Source organism: Ochotona curzoniae, unplaced genomic scaffold (genome assembly GCF_017591425.1).
Source record: "Ochotona curzoniae isolate NIBS_2020 unplaced genomic scaffold, NIBS_Ocur_1.0 scaffold_3208, whole genome shotgun sequence".
In the NCBI taxonomy this organism is placed as follows: Eukaryota; Metazoa; Chordata; class Mammalia; order Lagomorpha; family Ochotonidae; genus Ochotona; species Ochotona curzoniae.
The window spans coordinates 10,872,693-10,887,265 of NW_024467106.1; the positions used below are offsets into that span (position 1 = coordinate 10,872,693).

At 41.6% G+C, this 14,573-nt stretch overlaps 1 protein-coding gene across 1 annotated transcript in view; it reads left to right on the forward strand.

The window, feature by feature from the left end:
* Positions 1–14,573, forward strand: part of MEGF9 (multiple EGF like domains 9) — a 92,123-nt gene that overhangs the window by 61,251 nt on the left and 16,299 nt on the right. Inside the window, exon 3 of the mRNA XM_040963882.1 lies at positions 9,680–9,819. Coding sequence (XP_040819816.1) covers positions 9,680–9,819 — 140 coding nt within the window. The remainder of the gene's footprint in view (positions 1–9,679; positions 9,820–14,573) is intronic.

Sequence of the window (14,573 nt, forward strand, 5' to 3'; positions counted from 1 at the left end):
CAAGATTTATTTATTTTACAAAAATAGCATTTTAATAGTGAGAATAGAACACTGAGGGAATGAAGTTAGTGAGAATGGTGTTGTGCTATGATAGCAGGGTTTGTGCGTAGTTCTCTAGAAGTGTGATTTTTGCATTAATGAGGACAGACATCTTAAGGTGCTTATTATTTTGAAGTCAGTTTATGGAAATGCACAGTCTTGACTTCCTTCTCAGATGTGCCCCTCTTCCCTGTGCTGGCTCTGCTTCCTGGCCTGTAGGATCAGAGTCTGCTTCCTTTCCCACATTTCAGCAGGTGCTCCCATCCTCTGCATCGCCCAGGTTTTATTTCCCCATAAGCCTTGCTGCCGAGTGTCAAACAGTGCCCCCATCTTCACATTCTTCCTGTGTTACAGGAGATGCATCCAAGGGCCCTTTGCCTTTTATGAGTTTTTTAAACTGCTAATCTTTATAGAGAGGCCTTTGGAGGTAGCAAGCTTTATAGATATGGGGAAGTTGAAAGCTTACTTAATTGACAGCCTTTTCCACAAATAGTGTTCAAGCATAGATGGATCTTTTTATCTTTCCAATTAATTGCTGACCCTCATATGCCCCAGCAGCATAAAGCACTATAGCTTCCTTTAAGGCAATCTTTCCTCCAACAGTTCATTACTGATTGTCTAAGAAGTAAGGGTCACTCCTCCTGTGATGTTAGGTATAAAAGGAACATGATTCTTGTATTGATTCTTTCTCCTGGCCACACGAGGCTGCCGGGTTGAAGCCTGGTCCCTGACTCAGCTGTCACATGATTCTCACTGTTGTGATTAGCATCCACTGGGTCAGATCCTTGCAGTGGTAGCAGTGATTTCTAAAGGAGGATGAATTGATGGGTGTCGGTTCTAATCTCAGTAGCCCCACTTCCCATCCAGCTCCCTGCTTGTGGCCTGGGAAAGCAGTGGAAGATGGCCCAAAGCTTTGGGACCCTACACCCATGTGGGAGACCCAGAAGAGGCTCCTGATTCCTGGCTTCAGATCAGCACAGCTCCAGCCATTGGGGTCCTTTCGGGGGAGTGAATCATCGGACGGAAGATCTTCCCTCTGTCTCTCTTCCTCTCTATATATCTGGCTTTCCAATAAAAGTAAATAAATCTTTTTCAAAATTATATATGAAAGTAAGAAGGATAAACTGTGATATAGTGGGTTAAGCTGCTGCTTGTCACACTGGCATTCCATATGGGTACCAGTTTGATTTCTGGCTATTCCACTGTTGATCCAGTTCCCTACTAGTGTGCTTAGGAAAGTTCTTGGGTCCCTCCACCCATGAGAGAGATTTGAATGAAGCCCGTGGCTCCTAGCTTTGGTCTGGCCCAGCCCATCCCTGGCTGTTGCATCCATTGGTGGAGTGAACTAGTGGGTCTAAGATCTCTCTCTTTCTGCCTGTCTGTCTTTGCCCACCTCTCTGTAACTGTCAATCAAATAAAGGAAATACATCTCTTTTTAGAGGATCAACTCATTCCCTTAGTGCCAAGTTCTTCTAAGGATGCTGTAGTTTGTGGCTCCCAAGTTGTACATCTTCACAACCTGCTCCTTCTTTACACGTGAAGCCACATCCCAGTGTGCGAGAAAGCCCCGAGAGTACTGTAACACCATCTTTTCACTTTGCCTCGATGTGAGGCATCTTTCTTTAGCTGCTCGAGGTGCAGTCTTAGTAAATTCTTCACTCAGGACCATGGAATCCATGCACTCTGTCCTTACAAAACTAGTGGTTTCTCTACATACCCAGGAGTGTGAGGAAAATTATTTTATGCTTCTGCCCAAGTGACAAAGCAATTGCAGTCTAATCTTGCTAAAGGAAAAAGGAATCACAAGTTTAATCTCTAAACATCTCACTTTTATAAGACATTTTTAAACCATTGTATTTTCTAGTCTATCATTTGACTTCCTTCTGAGATGAAAATACCACACACCTTGGCCAATGCTCCTGACATTGTCGCTACCACCATTAACTTTAGATGAAAAGCAGTGACACTATTGAATATTTACCATGCCCCAGGCTAAGTGCTTCCTTCATGCTATCTTACAAGATAACATTACTTAAAAATGATATATTCTCATTTTACAGAAGAAGAAATTAAGACTTAATTTGTTCCCAAGGGGCCCTGGCTTCGAATTAGCAAAGCACCAGCCGTTGCCGTCACTTGGGGAGTGAATCATCTGATGGAAGATCTTCCTCTCTGTCTCTCCTCCTCTCTGTATATCTGACTTTGCAATAAAAATAAGATAAATCTTTTAAAAAGGGGGGTCTTCCATCTACCGGTTTACTCTCTAAATGGCTGGGCCAGTGAAAAACCAGGAGCCAAGAGCTTCTTCCAGGTCTCCTACGTGGATGCAAGGGCCTGAGGACTTGGGCCGTTCTCTGCTGCTTTTCCAGGCACATTAGCAGGTTGCTGAATCAGAAGTAGACAGCCAGAACTCAAACTGGTATTCATATGAGATGCAGGCATAGCAGGAGGAGGCTGTAAAATGCTACCCCACAGTGCTGCTGTATTTCTGTTTTAATAGGAGGACGAAATTGGTCCTAGTGATCCTTTCGACCTTACATCCAGGAGAGGAATTAGGGTAAGGAATGGCATGACAACCTGCCATTTTAGATGTATGACATTGTGGTTAGAACACACAACCACATTTATAGCCTCTTATAATATCCCTTTTTCCTGAAGTTTTAAAAGATCTTCTAAAACTTATGTTAGTAGACTTAGACTTAAATAGAAGGACGCTTGTTCTCACAGAGAAGGCTTTGTCTTGCCATATCCCTTGAAAGAAAATTAAGTCAGCATGACTTTTTCTATCCCAAATGGCTTCTTTTCACAGCAAGAAATATGCTTCCTAGAGGACATAGGGAAGTCTGGGACCCTTCAGCTTTCTTTACTCCCTACATGTGATTCCTGCTCAGGTGTTTAAGTTCGTCAGTCCTAGAGAGGTATTTGGACTTGAAGATTCTTTATATATTTCCGAACTCAGCCATAACTATTTTGATATTCTAAGTATACAGGACTAACTTAGAAATTATGATTTCCATTATTATGATTCTATGTAGAATTAGTGAATTCTCTGGTATGATATATACCAGGCTTTCCAGCAATTAAAATTTTTCAAGTTTGCTTCTATGCTTGCAAGTTTTGTAAATTTCAGGGAATGTCAATTATCAGTAACCGTAAGGTTGTTTACAATTCTTTTTTCATTTTCTTACCTGATTCTAACAACAACTCTGAAGACAAGGATGATATCTCCCCCAGTTACGGGAAGTGGTCACTGGTTCCTTGTGATACATTAAACTCTTCAGTGGTCAGTGCTGGCGTGGTCTGTGCCCCTGCGCTCTGACTCACAAATTCTTAGCCTAAGAAGGACACGCACATGGAATGCAGTGCTGAGTATGTGTATTTTCTCTGTGGAGGAGATCTTTAACTTTGGATGTATTAATATTTTACCCTGCATGGAGTGTCTACTATTTGGAATGTGTTTAAATGCAAGTCTATATGCTTTTAGGAAATTATCACAATGTTTTGAAACAGGGATTATTCTTAACTTTAGAAAGTGAAAGCTTAACTTGCTCAGTACTCAAATAGCTAGACAATGATAGACTTGAGAGTTAGGAATATCCTAAAATTCCTAAAGCATTACATTTTGTGATGCAGAGGACTTAGCAGACTGGAGAAGTCCCCAGCGGAAGGTGGAACAAACTCCCCAGCTCCACCCAAAAAGCCACATTACCCGTTGGACCAGAAGAAAACATCCAAACTCTAAGCGTGATGGTCTGTGTTGCAAGTTAACCTCTGGCTGTCTGACCTGCCTGCCGCTGTCTTGAGGACTGTTCAATAAATCTAACACTGCTTACTCTTGACAGCGCTGCTGAATTCTTAAGCCACCCATGACATGGGTCTCCATTGGTCACTTCCTATAATGTAAATATTGTTCTTTGTACTTTGTAACCCTGGAGTAGGAACTCAGTAAATGTTAATGTTGCCTCCAGATTACCCTACTTGCTAGGGGTTCCAGAATTTCAGTGTAAAGGATTTAGTCTGTAGCAGTTCATGCTAAGCAGGTTGTTTGCTGATTTTGAAAACTGAGAAAACCACTTAGGCTCTCATTTCTGTGCAGAAGTGAGTTCTAACTCCTAGGTGCTATGATTCTTTGAACACAGCATGTATACAAGTTAAGAGTAATGACTGCAGTCTCACTAAGCAAATCTTATGTAATTGTTATAAGAAATATAGATATATTAACACAGTTGAGAAATAATTTCTTTACAAGATGATACCTGGACCCCATGTTTTATCTCTATATTTTCTCCTTTCAAAATATTTCTATGAAATAATGGAATACTTGTGTGGGCTTAAGAATTCTTCTGACTGTATGTTTTTTCTATTTAAAAAAAGTGAAGGAACTGAGAAGTAACTTTTCTAGTTGAATCGCTAGGCTTCCTATGTTATACATCTGAGACTATGACATGCTTTGTTTTGCTTTAATTTTGCATTTAGGTTTCACTTTGGACTTTTCAAACAACTTTCAGATTTGGTTTTGCCATGCTCAGCTATGAGCAAATATTTTTGCTCTTAGCCAATACCCTTTGTGAGTATTTTGAGCTTCTATCTGAATATGAGTTACTGCTGAACATATTTTAGACTCTTTGCCCTCAAAAATACAAGGAATGTTTAGTATAATGGTCCAATGTTTTCAACAAGAAAGGTTTCCTTTTTTCCCTCTGGAAAAGGCGCTTTGCTCATTGCATAATGGTCTTTTCCCTAACTGGAAAGACAGAACAACACTAAATGTAGACAGGCTTGTGCCAGTGTCTGATTATTGAGGTATTTTTTATAACAAAGAGAAACTGTTTTTTCATTACCTTTACCAAGCTGTCATCCAAACATGAGATTAAGAATTATTAATAACTTTTTGTTTTGCTTAGTTTCACATGTAAAACCTCTCTAATGGGAAAAAAAAAAAAGGCCTTTCTGGCTACTTTTTGGAATTTTGTTATATTGAGAGGACTCAAGATCAACCATTTTCTAGTAATTTTAGACTCTGTTTTAATAGTAGCTTCAGTCTCTTCCCAGAGTAAATTGTTTTTAATTGCTAAAAAGGAAGAGAGCATTTAGTGTTTATATATATTTTTTTCTGTTTTTCATTTTCCCATGTCATGATGCAAACATGTAAACTGAGGAACAAGGCAGAAGGAAAAGCCACGGATCCTAGATGACCAGACGTTAATTAATTTTTCCTAATTAAAGGTATTTGTTTAGTTCTGTGAGCACTTTAGCTACATTATTGATATGATGCCTACAATTATCATATAATTGGGATGATGCCTAAATTTATGCGAACACGCACTTGTTTTGTATGTTGTAAGTCTCAGGAAGAAAACAGACAATGATTTTGGTAGCAAAAACATACCAAGGACATCTGACAATGTAGAAATAAATTCAGTATTATCTGCTGGTAGGATGGCATGCTGGGGCCTCCTAATGTAGGATTTTGGAGACACTTTCCCTTTTCTGTTTAAAAAGTTTCTTTCAGAAAACTGTGTCTACCACATATTCATAACATGTTCTCTTTTCCTAGCTGTACTTTTTCTCAAAACGAGTAATTTCCCCTTAATTCCTTGTCATTTTTTCAAAAAGTTTTTGAACAGAATTTTACAAGAAAACAATTTAGGGTCTTCGTTAATTTTACCTCTTGGGAATTCAAACCTATTCTTGAAATTCCCAGAAAAAAAAAAAAAAAGCCAAGACCTAGGGTTGCTTTCATTTTTCAGATAAATGAGTCTTGGGAGCCAGAGCTGTGGTACAGCAAGCTAAGCCTATGCCTGTGGCACTGGCACCCTCGTGGGTGCCAATTCAGCTCCCTGCCAGTGGCCTGGGAAATCAGTGGAGGGTGGCCCTAGTCCTTGGGCCGCTGCAACTACCAGAGACCCAGAGGAGGCTGCTGGCTTTGGACCGGTCCACTTCCCGCAGCTGCAGCATTCTGGGAAGTAGAGCCAGATGGGGCATCTCTCTCCCTTTCCTCTTTCTAAGTCTGCCTTTCACACACAATTAAAGAAATAGTTTTAAATCTTTAAAAAGAAGTAACATTAAATGACCAAATAGTAAATTCTATCTTAAATTAAAAAAAAAAGATTTATTTGTTTTTATTGGAAAGTCAGATACACAGAGAGGAGGAGAGACAGAGAGGAAGATCTTCTGTCCGCTGATTCACTCCCCAAGCAGCCGCAACGGCTGGAGCTGAGCCATTCTGAAGCCAGGAGCCCAGAGCCTTGTATGGGTCTCCCATACAAGTTCCAAGGCCTTGCATGCAGGGTTCCAAGGCCTTGGGTCATCCTCAACTGTTTTCTCAGGCCACAGCAGATAGCCAGACAGGAAGCAGGGCCTCTGGGATTAGAACCAGCATCCTCATGGGATCCTGGCTCACGTAAGGTGAGGACTTTAGCTGCTAGGCTGCCACGCTGGGCCCCAATCTTAACTTTATTAATTGGTCTCAGTATTACCAACTTTGATTTCTGTTCAAAATGTAGTTCTATTCTCCTGTTTCCAGACATGAAGCTGTAGATCTTTGGCTCTTTCACTTCAAATCTTTGGATAAGTCTAAGAGGTTTGTTAACAGGCCTTTAAAACTTTTTTTTTTTTTGGAGTTTCATTGCATTTATCTCATTGACCTTTGCCTCAGAAAGCATTCAGTAGTCTTCAGCAGAGGGAGACCATGAAAGAGGGTGTTGTAAAGGCTTTATTCTATAAAAGAAGTCAAAGCTTTATAGTTGCTGAGTGATTTAGTTCTCCTACATGCAGAAATTGGCCATGAGCCATGAGTAACATGATGGAAAGCACTCCTAGTCTCACATCCAAGCTTCCCTGAGAGAGAGAGAAGAGAGAGAGAGAGAGAGAGAGAGACTTTCTTTCCTAGTTAAAATCTACCCAGGATAACTGTGAAGCAATGCAGTGTGGACTTGGTAATCTGCTATGTCAGAATTCATGCAGACACGTTGGGTTTTTTTTTTTAATCAACTAAGGAGTAGTTCCCCCAGGGAGAAGGATGCCTGTTTAAATCAGTCTTTTGTGGGCCAAGAACAGATTTGTGAAGCAGAAATAGCGACTATATGGCTATGTTATAGTTATAAGATATCATTTAGTGATTATGTATTCCAAGGTAATACCTTTTTCATACAGCTGGTAGATTAGGCAAACACCATCATTAAAAGTAATTGTTTATTCTTTTGCATACTGAATGCTCTAATGTCTTTAGAAGAATGAGGTGCAATCATGTTTTGATTTACATTTTAAAAGGCTTGGGAATTGGCTAATGAAGTATTAACCATTCTTTAAAAGATATATCCTTTGTCATTTTTTGACGATATAGAGCTGCTTAAAATGACTGCTTCCTTCTTATTGACTCATAAGATATTCCTCAACTTCCTATGCAATAAACATGTTTGCTTTGCTGCATCATTAAATATGTTGGAGTAAGACTGGTAACCTAGGTAGCATGGTGCAATGATAAAAGTCTGGCTCGTTATAGCTGTAACCTCAATTACTAAGTACAAACAGTAAATTGAACTCCTCTGAATTTTCTCAAAAGTGAAATAAAGATTGTAACTTCTATCTTACAGAATTACTTTGAGAATTAGAATACATAGCCTTTTAATTTTAAGACATATTATTTGATTTCATTTTTTTCTAAATGACAGAGAGCTAAGAGACAAAAACCTTGCATCCACTGATCAACTGCTCAAATACCTAGAACAGCCAAGGCCCAGGTCTCCCATGTAGGTGGTGGGGACCCAGTTAGTTGAACCATCCCCTCCGCCCTGTCGTGCAAATTAGCAGTAAGCTGAAATTTGAAAGAAAGCTGGATTGGCTTTGTTTCCAAAGTAAGGCACTTTAATATGGGATGTGGGTGTCCCAAGTAGCATTTTTTTTTTCTTTTAAGATATATTTTATTTTTATTTGAAAGGTAGAGTTACAGAGAGAGTAGAGGCATGAAGTCTGCCATCTGCTGGTTCACTCCACAAATAGCTACAACCGCCAGAGCTGAGCCCATGCAAAGGCAGGAGCCAAGAGCGTCCTCTGGTGTCTCATGTGCTGCAGGGGCCACAAATGCCTTTCCAGGTGACAAGGAAGCTGGATCAGAAAAGGAGCAGCTGGAATTCAAACTGGTACCCATATGAGATGCCAGTGCCAAAGATAGAAACTTAGCCCCCTGTGCCATGGTGCTTGGCCTCCAAGTAGCACCTTTAGCTACTTCACCAAACAACCCACTCCAAGAATATATATTGACACAGATCCTGGGGGGGGGGGGGAGATGGTTCATTTAAAAATTATTATCACTTCTACTATTATTCCTGTTTTCAGATGCTTCTGTTTTATATTATCTGTTAGCCAAAAAATTGCATACTCACTATTTAAGGCTGTGTTGGTAGAAACACAGTTTGATGAGTGATTTCCTAGGATACAGGACTTAAGATACAGTAGTTACTTCTTATGTACGTGACCCTGGGCTCATTTCCTTTCTGGAATGGTTTCATTTGAGAGCAGTCCTACGAGTTGTCATGTGGAATTGTTTTTCCATTCTTTTTTGGCATCCCCTGACATACGTATTACAGAGAAACAAGATATATGGGAGAGAGAACTAAGTTTAAGCTTTAACTACTCAAAATAGATTTTTAGAAATGGAAAGCAAAATTCGTACTGTCTAGCTCAGTGGTTGATGAACAGAGAGGCATGTTTCAAAGTCAAAAGAACAATAGGTTTTTATAATGTAAGTAGAACACACATGGCTGAAAGGTGCTCTACTTTCATTTTGCAAAACTCAGCCCAAAGTTCCAATAACACTCAATTTAGAATTTCTGTTTTTATTGCAGAAACAGAAGTAAAAGAAGTGATAGAGGATTTTTTTTAAAACTGATATACACAGAGGAGGTGTGTAGCTGTTTATATTTTTAGCTTGGACTTGTAAACTGAAATTAACAACCCCCTAGAGACTAATTAGGAGCCGAATCTCTAAACCATTGTCATTGTTTTAGAAAGCAATTCTAACTTAGATTCTCTCCCATCCAATACCGGTGCCTGAATCTACTCAGATGATGAGGCTTACCCCTCTGAGATCCAGAATGAGCATGTGATGGGAGGGCACACAGCTTTTCTGATAATCCTGGTCGTTGTCTTACTGCCTTTCACCTTGTAAAAACTCTCTTAATGCCTAATTTTAGAATTCAGTTTGTATGTTTATTGAGTGCTTATCCAGAAGTTATTAAGTGCCAGATATTATACTTGATTCCTTGGATAGCAAAACAGTTCGGATGTGGTCCCTGAACTCAGGTCACTCCCCCAGGAAAGTGTAACACGTGGAAGCAGCTGATTGTAAGTACACTGTCCCTGTGCTTGTGCAAGGTCTTGGGACTGAGAAGAAATGTGCCTGCTGTGGTGCTGGGGCTTTGGCTCAGGCCTAGAACAACCTAACCAGAAAAACAAGACTTACCAAAGTGAAAGAATCTAGAGCAGCTTACAATTAGGATCAAAGTGTCTGATGTAGAAAATGTGCAGCCAGCAGATCTCTTAGGAACCAACAGAGAGGCGTCTCACGGGAGAAGAGCTTCGAATGCAGGAGAACTTTAACGTTGACTTATTTTTGTCCATTGTCTGCCTTTGTTTGCAGCTCTGGGAATTGCCAGTGCAAAGTGGGTGTCACCGGCTCTACATGTAACCGATGCCAAGATGGATATTACAATTTTAGTAAGGATGGCTGTTCACCCTGTCAGTGCAGTAACCGGTCCACCAGCTGCCATGTCTCCACAGGTACATGCTTTTGTTAATTTTGTCATGTAAGTTTCCATTGTACTTTTCATTGTGTAGTCTTGCAGCTGTCGGTTATTCTTCCTAAATAGTTTATAAGGGCTTTTCTTTTCCAAGTAGACTGTAATAGATCACAGGAAGCCAAACTATTGCTGTACCAATCTGAAAAACAAATATGTAATGTTAAAAAGTGATGCTACTGGGCCTGGTGCGGTAGCCTCGCAGCTTAAGTACTCACTGAGCTTGAGCCACGATCCCACGAGGGTGCCGGTTCTAATCCTGCCAGCCCCGCTTCTCATCCAGCTCCTTGCCTGTGGCCTGGGAAAGCACTGGAGGATGGCCCAAAGCCTTGGGACTCTGCACCCACAGGGGAGGCCTGGAAGAGGCTCTGGGCTCCTGGCTCTGGATCGGCTCAGCTCCAGCCATTGTGCTCACTTGGGGACTGAATGAACAGAAGGAAGATCTTTCTCTCTTTCTCCCCTCCTCTCTGTGAATCTGACTTTCCAATAAAAAAAAAAACAAATAAATCTGCTTTAAAAAAGTGATACTACTTGGAAAGCCACAGAAGCAAGGAAAACTGTGAACACTCGAACTGCAGAAATGGTGGATCTCTCCTGGGGGAAGCTGATGATTACCAACCGTTTTCTTTCCAAGGTATATTTGTTGATTTTTAGCAATAATAATAATAATAATAAAAAGTGAACAAGAAGGCATTAAAGGAAACCTAATGGAAAGACATGTGGGACACAGCCAGAAGGTGTGTTACCAGTACAACTGCAGGGCCAGAGGAAGGGATCAGAGCAGCCTCGGAGGAAATGCTGGCCAAGACCTTTCCAGACTGCTGAAAGACATCAGCCCACGGATTCAGAAGGCTCAGTAACCCCCCCAGTGGCAAATAAATGGTGAAACTGTTAAAAACGAAAGTGACTCTAAATATTCCTTGGGGATTCCTGTCGCCGCCGACAAAAAACATCAGGACGTCCTGATCTGACAGTTACAAGTGTTTTGGTGAGAATGGGGTAACAGGATATGTGCAATTGGAAGTACTCTGGGAAAGGACTGTGTTGAACGCTAATTCTGCATTTGAATCATTCATAGAAAAGCGAAGTAATTTGGAAAAAAAATGTTGTTATTTTCTCTTGCACGTGGTGCTGTTCTTGCCTGCTTGCCGGTTGTGTTTTGTGGCTGTTCTTTTCCTTTTCTATACGTCATTCTGGATTCTGATTCTAAAAGCAAGCCCTGGCCCTGGCCCCCTCATATCTTGTCTTTCTCCAGCATCAGATGGTCTCTATAATCCATCTCTACCCCCACCCTGTCCCCTAGCCATGGGAAGTCATGCTCTTTCTTCATGGTCTTCAACTAAAGGCATGAAATGCATCAACTAAATGGTCTTCAACTAAATGCAGAAAGCATTTCCTGACACTCTAGGCTAGTTGAAAAGTCTCCTGTCACAGGCTTTCATATATTGTGTGTGTTTTTTATAGCCTCTATTTATCTATCTATCTATCCGTCCATCCATCAGTATGAGTCACATAAGATGAGGCTGCTCCACCACATCAGAAGGTCCGTGAGGACAGAAGCAGTGTCAGTTTATTTACCAGGACATACATAATTGCTAGTGTGGAACTCTGCGCATGGCAAGTACTCTGTTAGTTGAGTGAATGAACAGAATGAATGGAAAAACATACAAAGGAAAGATGAACTTCAATACTGGATCGCGGATGGAAAGCTTCAGCTGCCTTAAGTGGCTGCCCAGCTGTTTTCCTGTGCTAGGAAGCATTCTACACGGCTGTTCTTAGTGCTCCTGCAGCGAAGGCGTGTTCCAGCGCCGCCGTCGGGCAGCGCGGGACTCCTAGGCTTTTCCTGCAGCGATGAGGCAGCTGCCTCTGCTACCGAGTCAATGCTACCCCCAGAGGAGGAAGTCTGGAGATGGTTTAGGGCCAGGAAATCCTTGCCATGCTTATGGTTTCTAAGAGCTGCTAGCGATGAAAGAAGTGAATGGTTTCAATGTTTTGTAATATAGTACAAGTGGAATCCAATAGGAAGGCGTGCAAATACAGATTGAAAACCGCAGGATAAAGCCAGTCTTTTACGTCAAATCAGATTTTGTTCTCTAATGCTGTGACATGGCTGCCCTCTGGTGGCCACTTCCTGTTTTCACAGTCTATTTTTCCCCCCTGTCTTTTTCTGTAACTTGGTTGTAGATTTCAGTAGATTTTCAAAATACTCTTTTTTTTTTTTTTAAGATTTCTTTTTTATTGGAAAGTCAGATACACAGAGAGGAGGGGAGGCAGAGAGGAAAATTTTCTGTCTGATGATGCACTCCCCAAGTGACCACAGTGGCCGGAGCTGAGCCAATCCAGAGCCAGGAGCCCAGAGCCTCTTCCAGGCCTCCCATGCGGATGCAGGGTCCCAAGGCTTTGGGCCGTCCTCCCCTGCTTTCTCAGGCCTCAAGCAGGGAGCTGGATGGAAAGCAAAGCAGCTTCCTGGAATCCATATGGGATCCTGGGTGTGCCAGGCGAGGACTTTAGCCGCTAGGCTACCGTGCCATGCTCCGACCAGCGGAGCCAGTAACGTGGACAGGGAGAGGGTCTGGGGATGAAGCACCAACAGGAGACCAGTGATGGTGGAAGTCTCTGCGAAGTCTCCCTTTATTGCGCCTTCACCTCTCCTTATATACTCTTCCCCCCACATCCTCATTTCGCAGGATATTGAATACAGATGAGTCCAATTAGTCCAGGTGCTTTTAGCCACAAGCCCAGTTCCTGTTCCTGCTCAGCCCAGCGAGCACTAATCAACTCCTTAGTCCACAACAGGGCCGGGCCCAGTGGTAGTAATAATTTGAAAAACATTAGATAATCCAATTTCTAGCAATTGGTAATTAAGTGAATAGCCTCATCTTGGCACTGTCTGGTTAGGAGCACGGAAAGTCAAATGGCTTTGCCCTGACAGAGTTGTCTAATCTGTTCATTCTATAAATTTGAGATAAAAACAATAACTGCTGATGGATTGTTGTGAAGACTTAATGCAGTAATTCTGTATAGCTCTGATAATAAGCAAATGGTAATTATTGCTGTCATTAAAATAATGTAAAGAATGACATTTAACATCACGACAATGTAAAACAACCAGGGCATAACATTATCTTTCATGTAGTTATATGATTCTAAAAAGAAAAATCTAAGCTTTAGAAAGAAAGAAAAAGAATAGGAAAAAATATTTCAAAATTTTATGGGGGGTTTCTTAGAGTGATTTTTTCCCTCTATTTCTGTATTTTTCTAGAATTTCTTTTGATTGCGCATGGATTTCCTTTAAAATGGAGACTAGAGATGAATTGTTTTAAAATTTTGACTTTATGTTCACTTTATGATACATTTTTTCAAAAAAATAAAGGTTTATTAATTTTCATGACAGAACTGCCAAGATGGAGAGACAGAGATCTTCCCACCCATTGGTTCGGTCCACACGTGGCTGCACCCACCTGGTGGCTAAAGCCATGAGGCAGGAGCTTCATCCAGGGCTCCCACATGGCTGTCAGGGGCCCAGGCACTTGGGCCATCTGCCTCTGCTTTCCCAGGCGCACTAGCAGAGAGCTACAAAGTGGGGCAGCTGGGATCCGAACCCCGGGCAGGTGGGAGCTTGTGCCGGCCCCAGTATACTTCTAACAATTAAGTCCCCTTCATGTAGTTGCAGTGTCCCGTGGTAACTGCTTTGAGCTCAAGGACTTGCTCCCCTCAGGATGCCCTGTACGCCTGGTCTTATTCCTGCAGGACTGTCTTTTCCTTCTCAGGCAGCTTTGCTGAGTCTTCTTACACCTCAGACCTTGATCCTGTTCTCCCCGTTTACATTTTCTACCTAAGTTAAGGGAGATATTTAATTTAAATGCCATTATATTTGTGCTTTCTGTTATCAGATTCACATTGATTTCTCCCACGGTTTTACACTCAAACATCCAACAGACAACTTCACTCAAGTGCTTTAACTGGCATTCTAAAGCTAACACATCCAGAATAATGTATTTTTACTGTGTAAGCTAAGCTTGCTCTGCCCTGGTGTTCTGCCTTTTGCTAACTGGCCTCATTTACCCGGCTGCTGTCACAAAGCCTTCTAGTCATTTTGGAGTCTTTGGAACACACGCTGGCTCCTTCTGCTCTCTATGGCCCTCGTGGCGTCATCCTTATTCCAGCCACTGTCACTCCCTTTTGCCTCCTTGTGTCCTCACAGTCCAGACTCCGCATAATCCGCCCTCAGAGTAAAACGGAGATCCCTGACTGTGACCTCATGAACCGCTGTGCTGTGACACCTGCCTCTCTAACTCTCCCTTATTCAGACTCCACATGACCTTCTTCCAGTTTGACAGATTAAAGTTTGCCTTCTAGAGACAGAGGTCAGACGTCTGTTCTGAAGACAGAGTACACTGGTATGCTCCTGACATGTTCTTGTATAAAGTATGAAATGGCCAAATAAATAAGGAAAGAAGCAAAAGTTTTTTTATAGGCGCTAATTTATCTTTCCAAAGTTTTGTCTTAAATTTGTTTGGTCCTTTCTTGGACCAGTTATTTTCTTGGTTACCCCTGCCAGATTTTTGAGATGCTCAGGCCAAGAATGTGAAGTCATCGCCCTTCTTCCTCGTTTTTCTTTTCTCCATTTTTTCCCTCTGGATGAATTCCCCTTTTTTTCAGCAAAGAGAATGTGAACTTTAAGGCCGTGTTGTATTTCACACAGTTACCAGCATAATGAACAACACAGCATTTCAG